This window comes from Lissotriton vulgaris, chromosome 12 (assembly GCF_964263255.1).
Source record: "Lissotriton vulgaris chromosome 12, aLisVul1.2, whole genome shotgun sequence".
Taxonomy (NCBI): Eukaryota; Metazoa; Chordata; class Amphibia; order Caudata; family Salamandridae; genus Lissotriton; species Lissotriton vulgaris.
Genome location: NC_141700.1, coordinates 508099614 through 508127377, shown reverse-complemented (window position 1 = coordinate 508127377; position 27764 = coordinate 508099614). Strand labels below are relative to the sequence as shown.

The 27764-nt window shown below is 45.6% G+C and overlaps 1 protein-coding gene across 1 annotated transcript in view; it reads right to left on the bottom strand.

Annotated features, from left to right (window-relative positions):
- Nucleotides 1-12566: 12566 nt before the first annotated feature.
- The window catches only part of GLG1 (golgi glycoprotein 1), a 792605-nt gene continuing 777407 nt past the window's right edge, over nt 12567-27764 (bottom strand). Inside the window, exons 26-27 of the mRNA XM_086945268.1 lie at nt 14340-14503; nt 12567-12925 (exon numbers count right to left, since the gene is read on the bottom strand). Coding sequence (XP_086801394.1) covers nt 12901-12925; nt 14340-14503 — 189 coding nt within the window. The 3' untranslated portion in view covers nt 12567-12900. The remainder of the gene's footprint in view (nt 12926-14339; nt 14504-27764) is intronic.

Sequence of the window (27764 nt, the reverse complement as noted above, 5' to 3'; positions counted from 1 at the left end):
TATGACTTGAGTGCCTCACTAACTTGCAACGCACCCATTACTGACTACTACTCTGCTTTCACACTGTGTTTACTCACCCTCTGGGGTGCTATAATCTTACCCGATTAGACATTGTACTGCTTCCATATTTTCGTTTCTTGATTGTTATTAGTCTGCATACTCTTGTGTGATTGCTACCCTATTTTGCAACTCACTGACTACTGAATTTTATATTGTTTCAAGAGACTTGTTTACCCTACCTACTGTTTATGTAAAGCGCTCTGATATCTGCAAAGATCTTGTTCGCGCTATATAAAACCTTAAATAAATAAATAAATAAACTTGCTCTCCTATGGCTGGCAAAAAAGGCTCCCTGACAAAATAAATGAAAATTAATCATAAATGTGACTCAAGCACAACAAGATACTTCCAGGGTATGAAAGTACCCATCAGTTATCATCCGATACCACCCTTATCATCTGGGACTCCTCACACCAAGGAGAAAGTACTTGCAGCCACTTGATATTTTTTGAAAGTGGATGCACCAGTGTTTGAGGGTGTGTATGGAGGGACGATGTTCAGATAACTATGTAGCAGTGCGTAAAAAAAGGTGAAAATGTGAACGTGGTGAAGTGTATAAAATTGAAAAGTTGAGAGGAAAAAGGGTTTAATGGATGCCCCTCAAGCTTCCAATGTTTAAAACCAGAGCGGGAACATAGTAGGTTAAACAAATAGCTACTATACAGATATCATAGGTCGACATGTTTAAGCAGTGTGTGGACCCAAAAGGTATCCTGCTGCTTTCATCAGGACCAAACATCGCTACTGCATGAATGAAAGTGAATTAATATTAAAATTATGTCACCTGGACGTCCTAGGTGCATACAAATCCTCCAGGGTACTATTAGGTAGGAGGATGGTACATCGCCTCACCTGCCTACGGCTCAGGTAGGTAGAGCACCGCTCTGACCGTCGGTACTCCGGGGGTCCCTCCGAGACGGCTCGAAGGGATGCCCGGAGTACCGTAATATTAATTCACTTTCATTCATGCAGTAGCGATGTTTGGTCCTATAGTAGCTATTTGTTTAACCTACTATGGAGCTGCTGACAATTTTGGGGGCAAACAAAAACACCATTGACCAACTCACCCGGACCCCGCAGACACCGCTGCTCTCCCCCGCTGCCGCTCTGGTCATCGCTGTCGCCGAGCGGGGAGAGCCAAACTACCACACCCAGCAGCCCTTGCTGGACCGGGACACCGCCTACCAGCTGCTTTCGCGCCCGGAGGCGCATAAGAGGAAGCTGACTCTCCGGTGGAGCGGGAGCTGCTGACAAGTTTGGGGGCAAAAAAAAACACCATCGACCAACTCACCCGGACCCCGCAGACACTGCTTCTCTCCCCGGCTGCCGCTCTTGTCATCGCGGTCGCCGAGCGGGCAGAGCCAAACGACAACACCCAGCAGCCCTTGCTGGACCGGGACACCGCTACCAGCTGCTTTCGCACCCAGAGGCGCATAAGAGAAAGCTGACTCTCCGGTGGAGCGGGAGCTGCTGACAAGTTTGGGGGCAAAAAAAAACACCATCGACCAACTCACCCGGACCCCGCAGACACTGCTTCTCTCCCCGGCTGCCGCTCTTGTCATCGCGGTCGCCGAGCGGGCAGAGCCAAACGACAACACCCAGCAGCCCTTGCTGGACCGGGACACCGCTACCAGCTGCTTTCGCACCCAGAGGCGCATAAGAGGAAGCTGACTCTGCAGCGTCGCGGGACCACGGGCGGGCGTCGCCGGGAGAAGCCCGGGACAAGGGCGGGGCCGTCTGCGGCCGTCCTAGGCAGACCGAGGCAGGGCAGGGCCACCCCCTTTACAGGTGACAATTTGGACCATCCCTTTTACCAAGGTACTGTGCATATTTGATAAATTGACTGTCCCCTGATATACAAGAAAGTGTGGGCCACTTTCGTGTCGTGTTGTTGTATATTGCAGTATCTACTAGGGTATTCTGCGGTTAGCAATGGACAAAAGAAAGGCAATGGAAGGGGGGGGCATGTTACTATAACTATAAAAATGAAGAAGTCTAAAAAATTGCTACATGCTGCCTCGAATTGTGTAACGTCAAGCATCAAATCTATTGTTGAAGACTGTGAGGACATTTTATTGATGGCCCCTACCCCAGGAAACACGGATAACCCTGACCCCTTGGTTGAACGTTTATTGCAGAAAAAGAGTAAAATAATCCCAGCTATTTTCTCTAAGAGACCAAAATCCAATTGCTCAGTGGTTGAAATGCACCCTAACCCTGTTAACCCAATTGAGGCTAATTTTACAGAAGCATTAAGAGGGGTAAATATGAGTGTTAATACCGAACTTTCGGCTACATCAACTGGAAATATAGAAATGTCCTCGCAGATAATAGCATGTGATATGGGAATCACTTGTACTAACCGCTTTTCTGTATTGGAAGGGGAATCCAGGGAATTAAGTGAGGTTTTATCACAAGGGCCTGGGGAGGCTGCTGAAGCTGTGCATAACCCAGGTGAATGCTCTAGATGTTCTAATTTTAATAATTTGATCATGATGAAAATGGAAAGCCTGGAAAGGGATATAGCTTTCATTAAGAAAATCACGATGAATTTTTTAAAACAGGAGGAACAACATACACCAAACACCACACATCCAGTGTTAGTACCCGTCCCGGTAAAAACCCCTAGTTTGCGAGCGGCCCCACTAAATCAAACAGTAGGAGTGGCCCTATCTAAAACGAATGCACAAACAGCCCCATCATGTGTCTCTAAAACCGTAGTAGAGCTAAGACCTAATATCCCAGCTCATAACCCCCCAGCTAAAACACTTTCTAGGCAAACCACCTCAGGTTCTTATGCTGAAGCAGCAAAACTGAGGGGGGCAACACTACAATGTAGAAATTTACAGGGTGATAAAAAATATCATAGCAATATGGTTGAAACAACCAATTGGAGTAACAAGCAGATAAACACACTACATAGATCACCTTCTGATATTGTGTACATGACTGGGGTCAAGAAGCTGGGAGTTGTTAACACCTATGAGAATAGCGAATCCATACGCAATAAAGTCATCCATTGGCTTCGCCACGTGAGAGGGTGCAGATCAGTTATTAGGGAAGACATGATTAATGTTAAAAGACTTTCTTTGCCTTGCTCATTGACAGACTGTATTGAGATACAGTTTGGCAATACAGCAATTGCAGATAATTTAGTAGCTTTAGAGTACCGGACATGCCCACCCAGGAACTCTAACATAAAAATTAGATACGCACCCCTATGGTCCAAATCTATGCCCGAGGAGGTATCGGGCCTCAATAACATAGACTGACCATTAAAGGATAACTACCCAAATAGTGTTACACAAACATACAATAAGCATAAGCCCGAGTGTCACATCGACTCCATCACAAGTCCACTAGACATGGAGGCTACGAAGATTAATGATGAGATTGCCCCCCCAGGTGGAGGAAAGTCCTAACGAAATGATCAACGCTCAATATCCCCTAATAACAAGCAGCTGGAAGGCCAGCCTTAGAAATAGCTAATATAGAGAGGACTACTAACACAAATATTATCAAATTGCTTTCCTGGAACATAGCGGGGCTTCAAAGATATATGGCAAATCCAGAATGGAACGAATTTATAGAGATGTACAACATCTGTATGTTCCAGGAAACATGGAGTATGTCTTCTCTGCATAAATGTGGATATTCCACCCATTTTATTCCGGCAACTAGCTCATGGAAAGGTCGCCCATCAGGAGGACTGCATGTATGGTTTAAAGTGGCTTTGAATTGGGCACTCACTGTGCATACCTTACCATCGCAGGATTATATTATATATCTCCATCAAGGGCTCCCATAATGGAAGCACGATGGAGCTATTTAATATTTATGCTAGAGGCTCCCCTGGAGGTCAAACTTCACCTACCATAGCCTTACTTGAGACGGCACTGGCGGGTATTCCCCCACTGTCTAGCGTTATTGTAGGGGGAGATTTTAATTGTACATATGAACCCCTAAGCGAAGAGGACCTCCTGGGACTAAATGAAGAGGATTCCAGACAGTCTATTCCGCCTCTAACTATAGTGCCAATTAGAAAATGGACGCCAAGAGCGATCCAATTAAACGCCCTAACACTAGAATACAACCTCCGTGTCCTGAATGGTAGGACAACCTCAGATTTAAATAGCAAAATGACTTATAATCGACTTAGCTGCCCATCCCGCATTGATTACATTCTGTTCGATACTAGTTCCTGGAGAAGACTAGTTGATATGGAAGTCAGACAGTCACAGGATAGTGATCAAAATCCACTCTGCATGGAAATAAGATGGGGGGATGAGAGCGAAGCATCAAATGGCCCACTTATGATTACAAAAGAAGTAGTCCCATCTAATTGCGAACGTAGATTAAAGTGGAACAGGGTGATGTGCCAAGAAGATAGTTTGACTTGTATTAAAGAAATAGTAGAGGCAGAAACTAGGGAGCTCCTATCCCATACTTCCGTTCAGTCACCGGAACAAAGTCTACATTTTTTAGACTCCTATAAAAATTAATAGAAACTGGCTCATTTTTTACTATAAAAGACACCAGTGGGCCAAGAAAGAAGAACCCAATAAAAAGTGGCTCCCTTTGGTACACAACAGGATGTAGGGAAAAGAGAAGGGCTAAAGCAAATGCCATTAGGAGAAAGGACGCCATAGCAGTAAGGACCGCTAGAAAGGAAAATAAGGATTGCATAAAAAGTGCAAAGAAGGAATGGGAGGAAGATTATTGGCAACAACTTAAGATCGCTGCCGGCCAAAAGAACTCCACCCAGTTTTGGAAGATGATAAACAAACTTGACAGGAGAGGAGCAGAGCCCCTCCCTAACCACATAACTGAGCAGCAATGGTTTTCCCACTTCTCAAATTTGTATTGTGGCGAAGATAAGCTAGGCCAATCATGGAGGGCACAAAATGATTTCATTAATGAGGAATGTATATCTGTAGAACCCTTTGCAGCTCGGGAAGTTTGACGCTATCAGGATTATGACCCCCCTCTAAAGCGCCAGGCCCAGATGGTTTACTGGGCGATTTGTATATACATGATCCCAAGCTGTGGTCTGACTTTATTGCTCCCCTAATGAACAAAATCCTCTATGGATATCCGGTCCCAGACTCGTAGAGGGGCGCCGAAGTTGTCACAATCCAAAAGAAAGGCGATAAGGAGGACCCTGCCAACTATAGACCGATTAGTTTAATCGATGCCGTTCAGAAAATAGTTGTCAGGGTCATTATAAATAGAGTAGGTATGTGGTTAGAAGAAGGGAATATACTGTCCCACTTTCAGGCGGGTTTCCGCCAAAATGTGGGTACAATGGATCAGGTCTTTAGGTTTTGGGCAATATACTGGAAATCAGTCACCATTATGAAGGGGAATCTATATCTTGCATTTATAGACCTTAAAAGCACCTTTGACTTGGTGCCTTGCGATAAACTCTGGAGGGTGCTGCTGGAAATGGGGTTTCCTCATTACCTTCTGGAGTTTATAGTCAAACTTCACCAAGATAACTATGCCAGAATTAGATGGGGGAATCAGAGACAGCTAACAGGGAGGGTCGAAGTGAATAGGGGGGTACGCCAGGGCTGTGTAATGGCCCCGACATTGTTCTCCCTCTTCATCAATGGGGTGGTAGACCATTTGAGGGAGGACATTGCCGATGCCCCGGTTCTGGCAGGGGAGAAAACACCTACCCTCCTCTTCGTAGATGACACCCTCCTGCTGTCCAAAACCCCCTCAGGGCTGCAGAAGCTCCTAGACCGATTTAGTCTGTTTTGTGATGAACGTGGGCTGACCATTAACACATCCAAAACTAAGTTGATGGTGTTGCCCCCCTCAAAAAAAGCTAAGAAAATCAATATTACCCTTAATGGCTCGCCTCTTGAGGTGGTGGAGGATTTTCACTACATGGGAATCAGAATTAACAATAGAATGAAATGGGACTCCCACGTTGCCAAGATGCTGTTAAATCTGGAGAGGGTCTTGGGAGCTATCTTGAGGAGCCAACGTATGTCAGTAAGTAGGCCAATAGCCCCAGCTCTGGCTGTATATGAAGGAAAGGTGCTGTCCTCCGCAGTCTATGGGTCGGAATTGTGGGGATGCGAAAATGTAACTGATTTGGTCAAAGCTGAGAATAAGTTCATTAGGGACTTAGTCTCCCTCCCTAACCCCATTGAAGCCCCCTTTTCAGGATATGGGCAAACGCCCGATCTTAGATATAGTTCGCCTTCGCCCTGTGCTGTTCTGGTTGCGCCTGAGAAGGACCCCAGAACTAGCAAATTATGCCTTGGTGATGGACGAATTGATAGCCCTGAATAGTGCAAACAAAATACAGTGGCTAAATAAATTGAGAGAAATGGTCACGAAATTGGGAATGGTCGAATCCTGGACTTCACAATCCCCTCCCCCTAAGCAAGTTGTTAAGAAAATCTATTGGGAGTGGGTCCACACCGAGGAACAGAAGAGCGCAAAATGGGGAGCTCTAACCTCACAATTTTTGGAGCATAAGCCCACTAGAAGATTTGAACCCCTATTAGATTTTATTCAAATACCAAGAGATCGATCAATTTTCTTAAAAGTGAGGTATGGGATTCTAGCCCTCAGTAAATTTACCATGGGATGGAAAGGAATATGGGCTTCGGATGGTACCTGCCCAAGCTGTCCATGTGAGATCGAATCCCTACCTCTTTGGTTGTAAAGCATACAAGAGGGCGAGATCAAGATGGCTGAAACCAATATGCAGCGAGTTGAGGAGACTGTTAACTACTACTAAAGAATAGACTTTGCCTGTACAGAAAGGCCATATGTATATTACTGTTGTTGCCCCCAAGTACCGTCACCAGAACTGTCCTTTTTAAAAAAAAATGAATATAGTATTTCTATTTTTAACTGTATTTTATTCTATGAAATTGGATATCTTTATCATATATGTCATTTTTTACTAATTTGAATGAATGTATGTACTTTTATGATATGACTGTAGGAAGGTGGACAACTGACTATGGTTACCCCAGATTTTTTGCCTTGTGTTTAGCTGGTTTTCGACTTAGTTGGCCTGGTTCCCTGCTAATCAGGGCCCCAGGCTATCTGCTCTCTCCTTAAAATGGACTCCATGCACCGTAGGTGCATAACCAAATTGGTACTGGACACTTTGTCAGACCCTATATAGTGTACTATAGGTGCCAAGGGCATAGGTGCATCCAAGGCCTACCAGGGGCTGCAGCATAGCTTTTGCCACCCCTGGCTGGTTCTTAAATTGACAACTGGCTGATCACTCAGCTGGAGCAAGTTGGTGTAATCACCTCTTGCTTAGATATAGTATACCTATATCTAAACCTATATCTGGACACATATAAACCTATAAGTCACTCCTATGGCAGGCCTTATCAATCCTGGAGGCAGTGTGCGTGGTTTAACGTGAGATGGTGCTCAAGCATGAGCTGAGCCTGTCTGCAGCTGTCGGGAACAACTCCCCAAGTTGTTCCGGGATAATGCCATACCATATACTATTAAGTGCATTATAATCCATCGCGGTTATATGTTAACTTTGGTTTGGCTTGATCAAAACATGTTGTGTAAGGTGTCATACGATTTGGAGTACTATCCCCTCAACAGTCCTGTCGACGGGGATAGCATTCCACCCCTCTAGAGGGAGAATACATGTTACTTTACTGAAACGCGGTTGATTTTAAAACCGCCTCAGCATCAAAAAAATGAACGCTTCTGCCACAGACACGAGTCTGACCTCCTGCTGCTGACCAAAACTCAGCCGAGGAGGCCTGGACAAAGGCTTTCCTGTCGCAGGGAGGTGTCACACTACCCCAGAGAGGAAATAGTGGATTGTAGCAGGGAGGTTTGAAAGAAACCAGACAGTGCCTGGGGAGCACAAGGCTTCCCCTTGCATAATCCGGTCAAACCGGTTCTGGGGCACACCAGCCCCAGTCCCAGAGCGACCCTGGACAAAGGGAAAGGGGAGTAACCACCCCCTTCCTGGGTCCCACCCATAGGAGGGGACCTAGCAGGTAATCCAGCCCCCTAGATTGGTATAAGACTGGGAGCAGTGCCAACGCACTCAGATTATCCTGACCGAAACATATGAAACGAAACTCTGGACCCTTCGACATCCTACTCGACGTAGAAGACTGAAGAATCTCCCTTGTGGTCAAGGAGTGACCACCCTGTGCAAACAGGCACCATCAAGCACCTCGACGATTGCATTGTTGCAGTTCCCGCCGGAACTCGAGCGACAGAGTACGACAAGACCCAGCGTGCCTGCCTTCTAACAGCCCGATCCACATTCCCTGCAGAGCTGAGATCCGTGGAGGCGACCGGAAGCGTGGGGCCCGCCATCTTGGAAAGACCACGAGACGCTGACCGTGCAGCCCACGAGTGACCCTCGAAGCTGTGCATTGGGGTTTGAGAAGCCCTAGCCCTGAGCCACTCTTGCACCGAAGCTCACCCCTCCACACTCACCGAGTGCTGCTTGGGGCCCTTCTGCATCTTTTGGCTCAACGCGTTGGCCCTTTAACTTGCCCGTTGGCTAGTGGCCCCTGTGCCGACGAACCTTGAAACCTAACTTGTGAATCTGGTTGCTCCAGACTTGCACTGCTCCTCTGAAAAGGAGCACCCGCTCTGACCCTCCTGGTCCGAGTATTAAGCCATCTTCAAGTCCTGCGTGGGTTGCGCTTGCCAAGGGTTGTTTGCTTCAATCCGGACGCAGACACCGCCGACAGCGAGAGCCTTCGTGGGACAGCTCGTGATCCACTCCTGGACATCCTCGGTGCCCCAGAGTCCACGTGGCAGCGGAGAGAAGCTTCCCGACAGCGACCTGAAAGCGCCCGACATTGCCTGGTTCCTTCCTGGTTCCACCCTGGTCACTGCTGAGTGGCCCAGACTCTGTCCCCTCTGCTTTCAGATCATCTTTATCTTCGATCCACCCTTGGATCACACCGGACACTTCTCGTCTCGACGCCTGCAGCATCTTCAGCTCCAAGTACCATCAACCAGCGTGAAAAAACCAGACACTACTTCGCACCTGCGCACCCACTTCCTGTGGGTGAGGTAACTCAGCAACGCCAGTGTTCCTACACTAGTACACACCTCTAGTGTATGTGTCTAAAGTTTCATCCTGCTAGGTTAAGCGGAAGTCTCCTTTAACTATAACTTTATAACTTTTACGCACCATTGACATTGCATTGGTGCATGTGTGTGCTTTAAGCGCTGCACCCGAATCCCGCGGGCTTTTCCCGACTTCAGCATTGCTAGTCCCGACTGCTCCCAGCGATTCCCTAGGCCCTAGGCCTAACCACTGTTCGATTGGTATCTCTTATTCCACCACTTTTTAAATATATGGTTTGCGTGGCCCCTGGGCCTCATCCATAATTGTGCAACTTTCATATGTTTAACTGTGCTTTTGTTTAAACGCTTGTGTCTCTGCACTCATAAAGAGTACAGAAGATTATTCTAGTAATAAATACATATATTTTTATAATATATAACTTGTGTGGTGTCCTTTCATTTGATATTACAGGATTGTGATTGGTAAAACAGCTCGCTTAACACGACCTCTTGAGTTAAGCCTTTAAGGATGCTTAGTCCATGCTACCATTAGGATAGCTTGTCTATAAGGTTGACTTACAACCATCACCATAAGGGATTGTTTGGACTGATACAAGGTGCCCCCAGAATTGGAGACATCATATATCAGGCCAACTTCTCACAATAACTATATCGAATAAAGTATTACCACACAAAAGATTGGTGTCAGATTTCTTTGAGCATGTGTCTCACTGTAGAGAAGTGCCGCTTTTGGCATGGTTAGCCCCTTACATTTTTGCCAGATAACGGATTTTAACATGAGTGTGCCCTGGGTCCCTGCCAATCAGGTTCACAGGGCCTGTGTTCTTTCCCAAAACTGTACCTTTGTCTCCAAAATTGGCACATCTCTAGGAAGCTTGTAAGACCCTTGTTAAAGATATACCCATTACCAAAGAGCCTTGTGACCAGAGAATGCCTGAGGGCCTCAGCATGTATTATGCCACCCTCAGAGACCCCGCACCTTAACACCCACACATGCCATGGCAGGCTGTGTATTTTGGTGCAAACCAAACTGAAGTGTTGACAAGGCATGGGTAGGTCACCCCTCTAGCAGGCCTTATAGCCTTAAGGCAGGGTGCACCATAATACAGATGATGAAAGCTGCAAGAGCAATATGCCCCTTCAGTGGCTGTGACATTCACAGATAGTGTAAGTGCAGTGAAACCATTTTGAGTCCATGGGCTGGGATGGCTTTACTGAAAACCAGGAAGTCTGGCACCAATTTCTAAGCATATTAAATGCACACTGATGCCAGTGTTATATTTACTGTAAAATACACTTAGGGCACCTTAAAGATTCACCCTGAAAAACGGTCACTTTTAGTTATTGGCTGACTGGTACCCGCCAGCCAGCCACCACAAGACAGGTTTTTGAACTCAAGGGGTGGGAGCCCATTTGTGCTCTCAGATGTCAGAAACAAAGCCTGCTCTGAATGGAGATGCTTCACACCTCCCCCTGGCAGGAACAGCAACACTTGGGGGTGATGTGCTGATTTTGGCAGCGCCAACAAGTGGAGATGCCCACCCTCCATGTTTAGGAGGTCTCACTTCTGACAACAGGATAGGTGGGAAAATTAGTAAGCAGAGTAGGAGTGTCCACCTCAGCCTGGCACAACCCTAGAGTAGCCAGGCGCGGAGTTGAATCTCTCTCATAGAAATTCTCCATCTTGAATCCGAGAATAAGGCCCAATATGAACATGGATGTGACACCCCCTCCCCAAAGGGAGGGGGCACCGACAGTGTTTAGTAACCCTAGGGGACAGTAGACATTGGCTCCTACCCCTCAACCTCAGTAACTACCTTAAATTTAGTATTTAAGGGCACCCTTGAAACTCGTTCCTCAGGTTCGATGGCTCAAAAGACTACGACCGCTGCCATACCAGGAACTGAACCGCCCCAGACCAGGAACTGAACCGCTGCAGACCGAACCTGGCAAGAACCCGGCAGCCTGAAGCCAGTTTGATAACTAGAACTGCTGTCCTTCCAGAACCCTGCCAGACCTACAAAAAACCCCGGAGACCTAACAGCCTTTACCCTATCTACAAGAACCCCCCTTTGGGCTAGAGGCACTAACGCCGGCATGCGCCGATACAAAGACTACAATAGTTGAGGACAGACACTTGTGTCGACACAACTCACTACTGCAAAAGGAACCACAACACTGCAGCGCGCACTGCCAGAAGAAAGCACCACAGCTGGACAGCCTCCAAGACCTAGAGGGATCCTCTTGACCCAAGCTGACCACAGCTCTATTTCCGAGAACCTTTACCTTCCTCTCAGTGGCCCTGTCAAACTCCTCCTGTCCTGCCTGCTCAATTGTGGCCTCTGAGACGACACATCAGCAGAACTCCTCCAACCCCTGCACATTTTTCATACCCACGACGCTGGGCTGGTGGAGTCTCGCTTTGACCGACAGAGACCTGCTGAAGACAACCATGATGGTCTCGGCATTGGTGGCCCACTGATTCCCATTGTTCTCTGCTGACCACGAGAGTAAGCGCCATTGCCGGTATCGACCACTTCAGCACAGATGCTGAACTCTGCACCTGGCCACCCTAGCGCCGCTGGTGATGCAGTGCCCAGAACAAACTGACCCTTGCTCAGGGTCTGCCTAACCCTCAAAGACTGGTAACTAGTTATCAGTGTGTATGTTTATTTTGCTTAATTCTGCGGTCATGGTACATAGCACTTTCTTTGAGACAGGACCAAAATATCTCAAAATGGATTTAGTCACTACTCCACATCTACAATACTGCAATGTTCGAACTTCAACCTTCTCAGCATTCTGAAATACATATTGGCTAAGAAAGGGCAGTTCCTCTGTATTTGCCACAATAGCTTGTAATAAACTCCCACAGACCCTTAGATTAATAAAATATAAGAAGACCTTTAGGAAACAAAGTTGTAGTTGTTCATGCTTAGTTGTTACCACAAGCAGTGTACGTTGTTCCCAGGCTAGCAACCTCCTTAGGTAACAGCCAAGCTGAACAAATACCACCTAATTCATACCATCGTGTTGCATCTCAGTTACAATCAATATTAATTAAGCTTACCAAAGGACTTTTGGTTCAGATGTCATTTCTGAAGTAGAGTAATTATAGGAAAAATAGATTTCCGAACAAATTTGAAACTTAGAGGAGTATTGATAAGGTAAGGAATCTGTGGGAAAATGTATCTCATTAGAAATAAAATACTATAGAAAATTAAAAATAAACTTTTTACTGCCCCTATTTCTGCTGGATGCAAGGAGGCTTAGGTATCATGGTACTCTAGACATTAATTCCTAAACACACCTCAACCTTTTCAACTTAGAATTTCTTTAAAATTTGCCTTTTTGTTCAATTTCCTGAAAAAACACTGGCTGTGCACAGGCAGCGAAGGGTCAGAGGCACACGCAGAATTTAAATAAACTTTCGCAAGCCATATCTTAAAATCATCTTTATTAATTTGAAAGGACAGTTACACCTCTTGATTTCTAAACACCAGCAAGTTTCTGTTCTGAGTGTCCATGGCACAGTCACCTCCAAGTAAGGAGACAGGATCCCGGGGCTAGCGCCAAAGTCCAAAAAGGATTCTTTATGTTCAATTAAAAATTATTTCCACTTTATTCAAGTTACTCTGGTTGCCATGGAATAAAGGAGAATCAGACAAGTGGAGTAGGTCTTCCACGGACGACATTGCATGAGGTGGGCAGAGGAGTACCAGAAAATCATGGGCGGCTTCAAAGAGGCATCATAATAATCCATCGCAAAAAAATTTACATCAACAGTTTCTCCCCAATTCTGCAAAGAAAAAAAATATACATATATATATACCATCTGTCAATTTGGCTATTGGCTGCTGACTAACAAACATATCAAAGTATTCCTAAAGATTCAAGCAACTTCTCTTTAAATCATGGCCTCTAACCAATCTTACTTTCCCTGCCCTTCATGCATCCCAACTTACTAATTTTCCCCATACCAGAGTACTCTAGAAATTACAGTCTGTTCACCCTGGCACCTGCCCTGCTGTACTGAAGAATATGCAAGAATATGCCTTCCAGGTTCTCGCATACTTGTTGAGACTCCATTAGTTACTTGGGGTCAGAGACATATATGGCAATATGCCACAAAACCAATGTGTGAAAGTGACTGCAGAGGTGCAAGCATCCTGGGGTTGTTTTAAGTCAATCTGGAACTCCGGAGACATTTAAATAAATACATCTATTTTGGGGAATTGATATTCCTGGTTAATGATGTTATCCGACGGTATATGAAACTTAAACTGGGTTCATGCCTTTCTTTGTTTCGTTGCAGATCACAGCTTTCACAGCAAGGTTGCATGGTCAGGGCTTTCACATTGAGCAGACAGCACTTTATATTTGCACAATACAGAGAAAGGATTTGGCAGCGTGCTTGTCCATTTCGCACCTTTAATTTTATGAAGGTCCATATCAGGGGGAAATAAGTTGAACATTCCAGTTTGAAAGTGATGGGTCAGACGGCCATGCTCTGCATAATGTCACCTTGAACTAGGAACCAAGAGAACTATGATGCAAGAGATGCTACAGCTCCCTGTAATCTACAATTAGTGTTCCACAGTTTTCAGCAAATGTTTTCCTGTTAGCACAACAAACATGGATTTCGTCTTCCATACCATAGTTTGTTAAGTCTTAAAAAGATCAGTCACTGGAGTGCATGAAGTGGCGACAGTGTTGCCGGAAGGCCCGAGGTAAGATACTCATGAACTTGTATTTTACTTCCTTAAAACAAACCACACTGAGCCATGGCACATGTTTGGACTCCAAGTCTGGTTCCAAGTGACACCTTTTAAGAGTTGAAGTATATGAATGAAGGACAGTCAACAGGCAGTTCAACCGATAGTCCAATAACAGACATGGGTGGGTGGAGTCAGAGAACCACAGGAGCCAACTAATGATGCAGCCACATGATTTGATTGTTCCAAGATGGTGAGGAAATAAAAAAAAATCCAAGACCAGGGATAAAGGAAAGGATTGGATGCCTGTGGAGGCCAGTGCTGCGTGCCTTGGTTGGGGAAATCTCTTTTCCTCACTCTCACAGAAGGAGGGGGCAGAGGGCTTCAACTATACAGAAGGGCTGTACAAAGGAGCAGCACTGGGTAGGCACCTCTCCGAATGATGCGGGCCACTTGGGGTTTGGGGATTAAAAGGAAGCGTTGGAATTCAGGCTCTACCTGTCCTTTAGTTCTCGTGTCACTCGCTTGGTAAATCTGCCACACATAAGGCCCACGAGGAAGAGGATGCAGACACCTCCGCTGATCACAGAGAGAATATAGTTCTTGGAAGGAGAGGTCATCACTTGTGCGGCAAGATCAGAAAAACCTTCAGCAGGGGCTACCTAAGGAAGTGGAAAAATGATGGAAACAATAAATAATTGTGCATCAACAAACCATGCTAACAAATTTATGGAAAAACGTAGGCTATGGCTAGGATAGAGTAATATCTGATGCTCTGTAAAGCGGAAATATCAGCATGACAATTTAGGTAATGTTGCCTCTGGAGAGGAAGGTCGTTTTTATGTAAAACTGAAGCAGGGGGAAGTCTAGATTATTCAAAATGGTCACCCTATCAAAGTTGCAAACAGTCAGTAGATGAAACCAGCAAAGTGTCAAGTATCTTCGTGTAAATATCAATTCATAGGCTGAAACGGACGCTTACAAGGTTTCCAAATACAAATTGAATTCAAACGCCAATGTATTGGGCAGACAAATAACCTTCAGTTATATTATTTTATTTTGTGGGAAAAAAGAAATTAATCTAATTAGCTATAGGAGCCTGCAGGTGCCAGCAAAAATAGGAAACAGAATTGCCAAACAGAATGAACTACTACAGAGCAAATTCTCTCAGGGAAACCGTAGTCTAGTTTAGGTTGAACATCAACAAAACCGGGGTGGCTAAAGACTATAGCTCGAGCACTAAAATCAAATACTAGATATGAGATGATTAAAGCTAAATGAAATACAGAGTAAGGCTGCAAATACATTAGGGAATTGAGAAACTTGTATTTGGAGAATGCTAAAAAAGATAGTATGTATTAAGAAATAAGGTGAGCCTCAAATTAGACCAGGTACGGCTGAACTGTTGAGGACTGGAACAGTTTGTGGACTTGGTTGGATAATTGCTGGAACACAGTGAGGAAAAGAACAGTCATGGGTATGATGCTTCCTTTAATTTCCACTACGGATAGACTTGAATGCTGCCCATCATAATTATTTGCTCACTGTACCACTAAAGACCTGCCTGAATGTAAATAAAGCCTGCGCACTGCTTGAACATGAAAGTGAAGCCCGAACAGTTAGGATGTTTATTTTTCTTGCTAATATCTTTATTAGTACATTTTAATACAAAACATAACATGGCTCCGTTACCCAGCATATTGGTAGGCAAGTGCAACCACTCATACAAAGATACACAGAGTAGTTCAAGTGTGGACAGGTCGTGGATAAGTTGAGTGACCCTCCTGCAGCATGCGTGTTTGAATGCGGTCTATGTGAACAATCAATATCAAACAAAAGAAGGTGAGACAGAAAACAATGGGAAGGTCCATGTCTTTCCCCGTCCGGCCCCTAGAACCATGAGGGGGCGGAGTCCAGCATACAACAGAGCTGGGAGTAAACTTGCCCATGCTCCCTAAAGTTGGTGGTGGTGAGGAGAAGAAAACAAGTTACTTACCTGTAACTTCAGTTATCCAGTATTGGTATCTTTCATAGATTCATCCCCCGTCGCCGAGGTGGGAGTCCCACGGTATATAAAAAAGCAGTGCCAAAAGTAAATTACAGTAGTAGGCCCTATGAGAAGGCCTGAGGCCTAGATTGTAGTAGCCTATCTACCTCATTATGCTAAAAAGACCAACGTCTTTGCACCAACCAATCAGCTCACAGCACCCTCTAGAACGCTCTCTGCAGAGCCAGCTCTTCTCAGATTTTCGTAGCACAAGTGGGAATGAGTATCCCAAACTTAGAGAACTGACTCTCCGGGGAGGAGGGTGGGTGCATGTGAATCTATGAAAGATACCAATACTGGATAACTGAAGTTACAGGCAAATAACTGGTTTTCTTATCCAGTATTGGGGTATCTTTCATAGACTCACATGCCTAAATCAGAATAGCAAGCAGTAAGCCAGGCAAAAGTCGGTTGCAGATGGTGGGAGACTTATTGTGGTGCACCCCCATAAACTTATGTGTAACAACCAACAATTGCAAAGTAAATGATCTACTAATAAAAGTATGTCTAAATTCAAAAGAGTAGTCATCTAGTACTCCACAGGAAAGGAATATTAAATATGCTTTTCTTTTATATCAACAAAACTACTGAATAGTATACACACACACATTAGAAAAAGAACCAAACATTGTTACCTGAATATGTTCTTATGGAAACAGGTGGCATCAAGCCGCTTGGCCAACTGCCGCATCCTCTTGATTTGCTGATTGCAGGCAGTAATGTCTTGTAAACGTGTGGACATTCTTCCATGTCGCAGCACGGCAAATGTTCTCTAGCGTCACTCCTGCAAACAAAGCTGTAGATGCTGCTACAGCTCTTGTAGAGTGAGACCTTACAGTCCTTTGTAGTGGTCGGTTAGCTTTAACATGGCAGAAATGGACCGCAGAGGCTATCCATCTTGAAATTGTGGCTTTAGTGACTGCTTTCCCAGTGTTGTTTAGCCATAAGCTACGAATAGCTGATCTGACTTTCTGAAGCTCTTCGTTCTTTGAAGATAAAACTTTCAACATCGTTTAATGTCCAAAGAATGTAGTGTTCTTTCTGCCGGGGTTGTAGGATTTGGGAAGAAAACCCGCAAATTCACTGGTTCATTCAGATGGAACTGAGAAGGCACTTTGGGTATGAAAGTTGGATTTGTTCAGAGAGTGACACTCTTGAAAAAAAATGTAAGAAAGGTTATTCGATAGTGAAAGCCTGAATTTCTCATATTCTTCTTGTAGAAGTTAGGGCTAAAAGCAGGGTGACCTTCCATATCAAGAATTTGAGGTCGGCTGGATCGGTTCGAACGGGTGCTTCATCAACTGTGAGAGGACCGTGTTGAGTTCCCATTCCGGTGGTGAAGGTTTAATTGGAGGATAAGTCCGAAAAAGACCCCTCATGAATTGTTTTATCAGTGACGAAGAGCATAGTGATGGAGTGTCAGCCACTTTCCTGAACTTGCATAAAGCCGCTAAATGGACCTTTATGGACGAAAATGAAAGACCAGAGCGAGCCAAATGTAAAAGATAAGTCAGAATTTTCTCAGTTTTGAGCTTTGATAGGGTGTAAAGCGTTTGAAGCACACCAGGAACAGAAACGCTTCCATTTGAGACGATAGGTCTTCAACGTGCTCTGGGCTCGTGCTTTCTTCAAGATGTTCAGGCAGTCTTGAGGAATTTGTAGGTGTTGTTATTCTAAGAAGTTAGGAGCCATGCGTGCAACTTCAGAGATTGAGGGTCTGGGTGAAGTATCTGACCCCCATTGCGTGACAGTAATGTTGGCGCCGGTAGAAGTTTGATTGGAGGCTCCTGTGACAGCAACATGAGCTCCAGAAACCAATATTGACGAGGCCATCTGGGAGCAATGAGAAGGAGACGGCAGCTCTCCAATTTCATCTTGCGCAACACTCGCGGAATCAGCGGGATTGGAGGAAAGCCGTAAGCATAGATCCCTGACCATCTCATGGACATGGTATTCCCTCTTGACCCCTGTTGAGGATATCTGCTGGCGTAATACCGGCATTTCTTGTTCTGGTGGGTCGCAAATAAATCCAACGTTGGTTTGCCCCAAGTATGAAACACCTTGATCAATTGCGTGTTGTCCAGCTCCCATTCATGGCAATCCGACAAGGATCGGCTCAGTTTGTCTGCCAGGGTATTGTGCAGACCTTTGACATGTTCCGCCTTGAGAGTTATGTTGTGAAGCATTAGCAATTCCCATAACTCTTGAGCTTCTTTTGATAGTATAGCTGACCTTGTCCCTCGCTGCTTGTTTATATAAAACATGCTGGTGGTATTGTCCGTTCGGACTATGACTGAAGACCCCGCAATTCTGGGGAGGAACACTTGTAGAGAGAGGAAGATGACTCAACTCTAGACTGTTGATGTGGCATTTCTTGTGTTCCTGAGACCATTTGCCTTGCACCTACAAGTCTTGGAGATGGCCTCCCCAGCCTTCCATGAACGCATCCGTCGTCAGGACGAAGTCTGGAGGAGTTTGCTAGAATGCGAGTCCTTGTTTTAGATTGTGAAGCTGTGTCCACCATTAAAGAGCATCCACTATACGTGGGGTGACTTTGATAATGTCCTTGAAGGATCCTGTCGCTTGCTGCCATTGAAGATGTAGCTCCCCCTGTAGAGGCCGCATTTTGAGACGTGCCAACGGAATGAGGTTTATGGCTGAAGAACACATTCCCAGAAGAGAAGCAAAGAGGAGAACCGAAAGTGACTTTCTTTTGGATAGCTTTATGGCCAATGCCTGTAGACGGAGCTGTCTTTCTTGAGACAAGAATGCCTTGCATTGTATCCTGTCCAGACAAGCTCCTAGGAAAAGTAGGATTCTTTTCGGAACCAATTGAGACTTCTTTTCGTTGACAGTGAGACCTAGAGATGCAAAGAGATTGCGGCACACTTATGCACCCTGCATTTTGATGGACCTTTGACTAGCCAGTCGTCCAAGTACGGGAAAACCTGCATCCCTGATGAGCGTAATGCTGCCGCTACTGGGGCTAGGCACTTTGTAAAAAATCCTTGGCGCCGACTTGAGGCCAAATGGGAGAACTTTGAACTGATGATGGGCGCCAGCCACAGTGAAACGGAGATACTTTCGATGTTTTGGATGGATTGGGATGTGGAAGTATGCGTCTTCCATGTCCAAGGACGCCATAAAATCTCCCTCATTGAGGCAATTTAAAATTTCCGAAAGAGTGACCATGCGGAAACCCTGCTTCTTGAGATATTTGTTGAGGATGCGCAGGTCTAGGATCGGTCGCCATTCCCCCGATTTCCTTTTTATGAGGAAAAAACGGGAACAGAAGCCTGTCTGCCTCTGATGTATTGGAACTTTTTCTACAGCGTTCTTGAGGAGCATCGAATGAACTTCCTTGAACAATAAGTGAAGACGAGGGGGAGGGGGACCCCTGGGCGGAGTTATTGGTGGTTTGGAGACAAAATCCGGAGTGTGACCATGTTGTACTAAGTCCAGTACCCACTGATCGGATGTAATCCGCTGCCACTGTTCTTGAAAGGCAGCTATCTTCGCGCCCACAGGGAGGGAAGGAAATAAAGTTGGCGCCCGGCTGATCTCACTGTTTTCTGTGAGTGTCTCGCCATTGATTGTTTGTGCGCTTTCGTCCACCTTGGCGAGAGAAACTAGCTGTTCTGGACTGTCGATAAGAAGACTGATAACTTTGCCGGTACTGAGGCTGATATTGTCTGCCTTGTTGGTAGTAGTTTCCTCTAGAGGAGTATCCATGTCCTCTAGCACCTCTAAACAATACTCTCCTGTACTACAAAGAACCTAGGGATCTTGCAGTGCCAGTATCAGTCTTGATTGCCTGGAGAGTCTCGTCAATGTGCTTCCCAAATAGAGACTCTCCATCATAAGCCATGTCCAGGATCTTAAGTTGGACTTCGGGCCTAAAGGTGGTAGCCTTTAGCCAGCCCTGTCGTCTGAGAACTGCAGCTCCTGCCAGCTGTCTAAAGTTCGTGTTAGCAATATCCAAGGCGCAGTCGATGGTTTCTGCCGCTGCACGTCCCCCCTCCGTTAAAATCTTGCGTGCCTCCTGTCGTATATCCACTGGGATTAAATTAATCCAACCAGCCATCTCGGACCACATTTGGCGATCATAGCGCCTTATAATCGCTAAAGAATTTGCAGCTCTGATCGAGGCAGCAGCCATGGTGGAAAATTTCTTACCAATAAGGTCCAAACAACGCCCTCCTTATCCGGTGGTATAGTGATAGGGGTGGCTGGGTTTTTCGATCTTTGCTGTGCGGCCTGCGAGATGACCGAATCCGGCCACGGGTGTCCAATGAGGTATGCAGGACTAGTGAGAGGAGCGAGTTATTTTTTATCAATCCTTGGCAACACTGCTGGAACTGAAGCGGATTTTTCATCACCTTGACACCTTCCTTCCAGATATAATCTATAATAGGAATGGCTCTCGACACCTTCCTAGTTTCTTCTTTAAAATCGTGGAGGAAACATTCTGTCTGCTCCACTGTCACCGGCAACTGAAATCTAGTTGCAGCTCGCTGCATGAGATTATGGAAACACCTATGTCTTCAGGCGGTGAGTCTGAAGGCTGTGGAGTAGGTGGAGACAGCATGGGAATAACGTAATCCTCCCACGGATCCATTGGTGGATTATTAGGTAACTCTCCTTCCTCTACTTCTTCATCCGAAGAAGTGTCTGGTGTCTGCGTAGGCAAGGCAGGTTGATGAGTTTCCGTGACCAGAGACCTGGGAGGTGGAACGTCAGGTTTAGAGACTGACAGCAGGTTGGGCTGGAGGAATAACCTGTTGAGGTGGAAAGCGTTGCTTATAATCTGCCAGCATAGCCTGTAAATCTTGGATAAGGCTTGGTGGTAAATGACTGACCTCCGAAACTTGAGACCTCCTCCGGTATTCTATCTGATGAGGGACCACAATGTTCTCCTGATAATAATGTCCGGAATAAGCATCCTCTTCTTCATCATCCTCCTGGCATTTAATATTTAACTTTGAAGGATGGTGAGCTATTCCAAAAGCTCCTTCATTGTCATCCTCAAAACTCTCCTCTTCGCCATCAGCATAAGTCTCTAGGAGATGAGAGGGCATAAGTGGCGAAATGTAAGATCCTTGCTGTCTCTGGTATGATACTAGTTGAAAGGTCTTTGAAGAAAGCGGGGTAGAAAAAGCCTGTTTTACAGCCAAAGGCTTAAATGAAGCAGTATGTATTTGTCTTGATGCCACCGGTGATAACGGTGTCGCGGTCGTCGTCATGTTCTTCGTCGACGGTGTCGACAAAGGATTAGCAGTCGACGGACTCTACGTCGACGGGACCACCGTCGATTGACTCGACGTCAACGGGACAATCGTCGACTGGCTCGACGTCGTCGACGGACTCGTCGATGTTTGACAGGCTCAATGTTGATGGACCTTGCTTCTTCATTGACGAGACGGTCGTCGACGGTACCGTAGATGACTTCGTCGACGGGGGCTTCTTCGTTGTCAAGGCTGTCGTCAACGAGGGTTCTTTTAGCCACAATACAGATTCGTGTACCAGGATAGGAGAAGTGATGGCTGTAGTGGAGATCATAGCCGTAGAAGTAGAAATGGTAGTCACAGGTGAGGAGACAGAAGAGCTCTTACTCTCGGTTTTCTTAGTATATTCCTTGGTGGCTGAGGCTCCAGAGATATTAGATGGAGATCTCTGTGAAGAGCCTGAAGTGGAGTGGGAGGATTTAACCTGTTTTCTCCCCTCACTTGAATTAACCTCTTGAGATCCCACTCTCTTACTACTGGAGGTAGAGGCTCTGTCATCATCATCCGTAGAAGAGGATTTTAGCCACAAACGTACTCAGGCCTCCCTATCCCTTAAAGTTTTAGAAGGGAAGGTGTGGCAGATCTTGCAATTTTTTGCCTCGTGTTTAGGATAAAGGCAATAAATGCAGTCCTTATGTTGGTCATCAACATGGACCTTTATTTTCTTGCATGTTCTACAAGGTCTAACCAAGGCCTTCTGGTCAGACATCCTGAAGCTTTGATGAAGAAAACAGAGTCAAGACTCAGGGAGACTCCATTCCACACGACGTGCGGCCAAAATCTGAAGAGAGCTGGCTCTGCATAGAGAGTTCTAGAGGGTGCTGTGAGCTGATTGGTTGGTGCAAAGACTTTGGTCTTTTTAGCTTTATGAGGTAGATAGGCTACTACAATCTAGGCCTCAGGCCTTCTCATAGGGCCTACTACTGTAATTTACTTTTGGCACTGCTTTTTTATATACCGTGGGACTCGCACCTCGGCGACGGGGGATGATTCAGGCATGTGAATCTATGAAAGATACCCCAATACTGGCTAATATAAATTTCCTATTGCTGGGTGCCATGAAGGTCTTGCGGCAGCCCATTTGTACAGAAGAAGGAAAATGCTACTTACCAGTATGCATCTGTTCTTGACATGTAGAGCTGTAGATTACTAAACTTGTGCATAGATCGCCATCTGGTGTTGGGCTTGGATGTTTGCACTTTTTGTCTTGTAAGAAGTTTTATAGTCACAAGATAGGCGATTCCTCCTGGGGATCATAGTGTGCATGGGCATAGACTACCCGGAGATTGTTTTTTGCCATAGAGGGTGATAGTGGAGGTTGTGAGAAACAGGAAAGATGTCCATGTGTGATGTATCTAATTAAGATAGTACTGAAACAGATAGAGCGATCAGGTGAGGCAGGTGGGCGTATACAAATCTACAGCTCTACTTGCCAAGAACAGATGCTAACTAGTAAGTAGCTTTTTCCGTTCGAGGCATATGAGCTGTAGATCGTATACTTGTGCATAGACTATACAGCAGTTACCTCCTTAGCGGTGGCTACCTGTATCGGTTGCAGTGGTTTGAAAAAGTGTTCTTAATACATCCTGGCCCACACTAGCTTGTTGTTTTGTTTACACATCTACACAATAGTGATTTGTGAATGTGTGGTGTAGCCCAAGTTGCTGCTTTGCAGATGTCATCTAGGGGAATGTTCCTTAAGAATGCCATAGAAGCCCCCTAGTATGCGTGTCGAATGAGCTCTAGGGGGAATTGATAACGTAAGCTTTGCTTTTTTTATAGCATGTATGAATGCACTTAACGATCCACCAGGCAATTCCAGCTTTTGATATAGGATTGCCTTTATGTGGTGGTGAGAAAGATACAAAAAGCGGTTTTGTTTTCCTAATTTTTTTTTGTTCTTTCAATGTAGTTAAGGATAGCTCTTGACGTCAAGTGAATGGAGAGTCTGGTTGAGGAAAAAAGACCGGCAGATCAACCGACTGGTTAAGGTGTAAAGCAAAATCTACTTTTAGTAGGAATTTGTCCCAAGAACCAATTTATTGTAATGCATTTACAAAAATGGTTCTTGTATGGTTAATGCCTGGAGTTCACCAACTCTCCTGAGAGATGTGATCGCTATAAGAAAAGCTACTTTTCATGTGAGAAATTGCAATTCACATTTAAGCAAAAGTTCAAATGGGGCAACCATGAGCCTGGTAAGGACAATGTTAAGGTTCCACTGAGGAGAAGGTGGAACTCTAGGAGGAATTATCCTTTTAAGGCCTTCCATGAAAGCTTTGATGGCAGGTACCCTGAAAAGTGACAAATGTCTTTTGTAGGTAAGCGGCTATGGCGGCAAAATGTAATCGTATAGATGTGTATGCCAGATTACATCTTTGTAGATGCAAGAGGTAACAAATAATGTTTTGTGTTGAGGCATCTAGTGGATTGATTGCCTTATTAATGCAGTAGATAACAACCCTTTTCCATTTAGATGCATAGCACGCTCTAGTGGTAGGACGTCCAGCTTCTTTAATGATATTCATACCGTCTAGCAGAAGGTTGAGGTAACCTAAGACTTCAAGAGCCAGATCGCTAGGTTCAGTTGAGCTGGATCTGGATGCCTTATTTCACCATTGTTGTGTGAGAAGCTTTGGAGAAAGGTGTAACTTCTGATGTGGAACTACTGAGAGTTCCAGCAGGGTTGTGAACCATGGTTGTTATGCCCATGTGGGAGCAACTAGGATCATTGTGAGAGACTGTTCTTTGAGCTTGAGCACCAGTATGGGAATGAGCGGGAGAGGCGAAAAATTGTACGCAAATCTGCGTGACCAGCTCATCCATATCGCATTGCCTTTGGACACTGGGTTTGGATACCTGGAGGCGGAGGTTGGGCATTTTGCGTTTAGATGTGTGGCGAACAAGGCTATGTCTGGCTGGCCCCAACGTGAAAAAACAGATGTAGAACTTGCGGATGAAGTTCCCATTCGTGGACCTGCTGTCTGACGACTGAGCAGATCCGCAATCTGATTGTGTTGCCCTGGAAGATATTCTGCTAGGAGGTATATTTTTTGAGGAATGGCCCATCTCCATATGCTTTGTGCTAGGCGTGAAAGCTGCAGAGAGTGTGTCCTCCCCTGTTTTTGTATAAAGTACATTTCTGTTATATTGTCAGTCCAGGAAAGGACAGCTTTGCGTATGAGGTGTACTTGAAATGATTTTAGTGCAAGAAAAGTTCGAGGTGATAAATGTCGAGCGTTTTTTGCTGAAGGGTTCACATACGCTGAATGGTGTGGTTTAGAAGATGAGCTCCCCAGCCGGTGAGCGATGCATCTATTGTGAGCACTATCTGTGTAACCGGGTCTAGGAACAGCCGCCCTTTGGAAAGGTTTTGTGTGTTCCACCACTGAAGAGAGCGATGTGTGCAGCTGTCTACCAACACCAAATCTGTAAGCTGACCTTAAGCCTGGTTCCACTGACGTGCCAAACACTCATGTAAGGGACGCATTTGGAGTCTTGCATGAGGTACGATTAATATGCAAGAGGACATCATTCCTATTACTTGCATAAACACTCAAGCTGGCAGTGAGTGTTGAGGTTGAAACCTTGTTATGAGAGTTTGCATGGTTGCCATCCTGACTAGATTGGGGTATGCAGGGGCTTTTGAAGTATCTATTGTGGCACCCAGAAACTGTTGGGTGTGGGACAGTTCAAGATGTGACTTGGTGAGGTTTATTGTGAATAGTAAGCGGTGCAGCAGCTGGATTGTTTGGTGTGTGTTGTGCACACAATCGCTGCGTGACTTGGCTTTTATAAGCCTGTCGTCGAGGTAAGGAAAAACATGAATGAGTTGTCTTCACAAGTGAGCTGCTACTACTGCGAGACATTTTGTGAAGACCCTGGGTGCTGTGGTCATGCCGAAGGGGAGCACTTTGAATTGATAGTGCTGACCGTCTACTACAAACCGTAGATATTTCCTGTGAGCAGGGTGAATAGGAATGTGAAAGTAGGCGTCCTTGAGATCTGCGGTGGCAAGGAAAGTGTGTGTTGGAGTAATTGGAAGACCTGTTGGAGAGTGACCATGTGAAAGTGGCCGGATTGTATGTACAGGTTCAACGGTCTGAGGCCGAATATTGGCCTGAGTACCGTCCTTTTTTGGGATGAGAAAGTAAAGGTTGTACAACCCTGTGCCTTGGTGGTGTATGGGAACAGGTTCTATTGCGTGCTTTTGCAATAGAGAGAGAACCTCTTGTTTGAAAAGTGTGAGATGTTCTGTGGACATGGGACACTGCTGGGTGGTATGTGTGGAGGAGTAGAGGTGAGTTCCAGGCAGTAACCATTCTGGATAATTTGTCTCACCCACCTGTCCGTGGTGATGGAATTCCAAACAGGTAGGAACTGTGATAGTCTTCCCCCGACTGGAGTGGAGGGAAGTCACTGTTTTGTGGTAGGAGAGGAGCGGGTGTTATTACAGCGGCCTCTTCCTTTGAAGTTATTGCCTCTGTACCCCCCTCTAAAATAGCCTTTGCTAGAAGAAGTTTGAGTGGTGCTTTTGTATGACGAAGAATTGTCTGTACCAATGGTTTTGGAGACGCCTCTATAAAAGGAGCAACGAAAGGAGCCTCTAGTTGTTGGTAACTGTAGAGCCCCCATAGATTTAGCTGTTTAAGTGTCTTTCTTCATCTTTTCCAAAGATGTGTCTACAGTAGGGCCGAATAGGTGTTCTTGATCAAAAGGCGGATTAAGAATTTGAGACTGCACCTCCTGTTTAAAACCAGATATGGGTGTCTGCGCAGTAAAATACTTGTGTTAACGGCATGACATGCTGTGTACGCTGCATCAAGAGCACATTTAATGGAGGTGCTGGTAATAAGCTTTCCCTCCTGTATGAGGTTGTTAGGTTTTGCCTTGTATTGCTCTGGAAGAGGTTGTATTAATAGGTCTCCAGTTCATAGTAATGCGCCCTATCATACCTGGCTAGTAAAGCTTGGGCGTTAGCAATGCGCCAGTAATTCGCTGCCTGCGACGCAACCAGTTTACCAGATGTGTCTAGTAATTTGGATTCTTTATCTGGCGGAGGGGGCATCACCTGTTGTATAGGAGTTTACCAGTTTACGGGCATTTGTAACCAATAGACAATCTAGAGGGAGCTACCCCTTGATATAAGGTGGATCATTTGGAGCAGCTTTATATTTTTTAATCAACCCTGAGGTTGAGAACTCTAGCCCTAACAGAGTCTTTAAATACATCAGTGGCATGTTGAACCCCTTCGATGCTCATGAGAGAATGGCTCATTCCAGTTTCACTTTCTATGTGCTCAGGGGGCTATCTCAGCCCACCGTTCATGTAGAAAGACGGGAGAGGTAACATTGGAAAGGGGATCCCTGCTTGGGGATCGCCCCAGGAGGGCTATCCCCAAGCAGGGATCAACCCACCAGACACCAGGGAGGGGGGGAGGGGCCCCTTGGGCAAGGGCCTTTGCTTCCCCGAAATAAATTTGGTATGATTTAGTCTTTTTTGCAGTAACCCACTAGACGCATGGGATTTGTTTTGGGCGCATATATTATTAGGGTGGGGGCTGCCCATAAAGGGCATGTCCATGTCCCCACCCCCACACAATTCACAGCCTTTCTGCCCCCCAAGGGCAAAAAGCCCACTATACGCCAGGGACTTTTTACTGCCAAATTAAATTAGGGTGGGGGCTGCCCAAAACGGGCACGCCAATGCTCCCACCCCCCGGCCGCAAAAATAAGTCTTTCAGCCCCTTGCAAAAATGACAGCCTTTCCTAGATGGTCATCGAGCCCGCGGTCAAAAACTCATGGGACCCCCTAGCAAAACCAGGTTGGTTTGTGATATGTAATTTTGATGTCGCCTCAATAGGTTTTGGGCCCTTGCATGTAACGGGTCCTTGATCCACCCACGCAAGTTAGGCACCATTTTTCTCGGAAGACTTTGGGGAATGCGGGGTTGGTGGAAATTTGTGGATCCTCGCAGATTCCAGAACTTTCCACCACAGAAATGTGAGGAAAGGAAAATGCTACTTACCAGTATGCCTCTGTTATTGGCATGTAGAGCTACAGAGTTACACACTGTACATAGATGGCCACCTATGGTTGGGCCCGGATGTTTGCAGTTTGATTTTGTTGTAGAAAAGTCTTTGGAAGTCACAGGATAGGTGTCTCCTCCTTTGGATCATACTGCACATGGGCATCGGCTCCATCCCCAGATTGTTTTTCGCCATTAGGAAAGTGATGAAGTTTTACAATAAAGTAGTTATGTCCATGTGATTTGTATCTTATTAAGATAATACTGGAACAGATAAAGGTAGCCGGCGAGGCGGGTGGGCGTGTGTAACTCTGCAGCTCTACATGCCAAGAACAGATGCATAATGGTAAGTAGCATTTTCCATTCGAGGCATATGAGCTGCAGATTACACACTGTGCATAGATTGTATAGCAGTACCCACCTTCTGTGGCGATCACCAGTTTCTGTTGCAGTTGTTTGAAATCGAGTTTTCAGTACAGCCTGGCCCACAGTGGCTTGTTTAGTTTGCACATCTACACAATAGTTTTTTGTGAATGTGTGCGGTGTAGACCATGTAGCTGCTT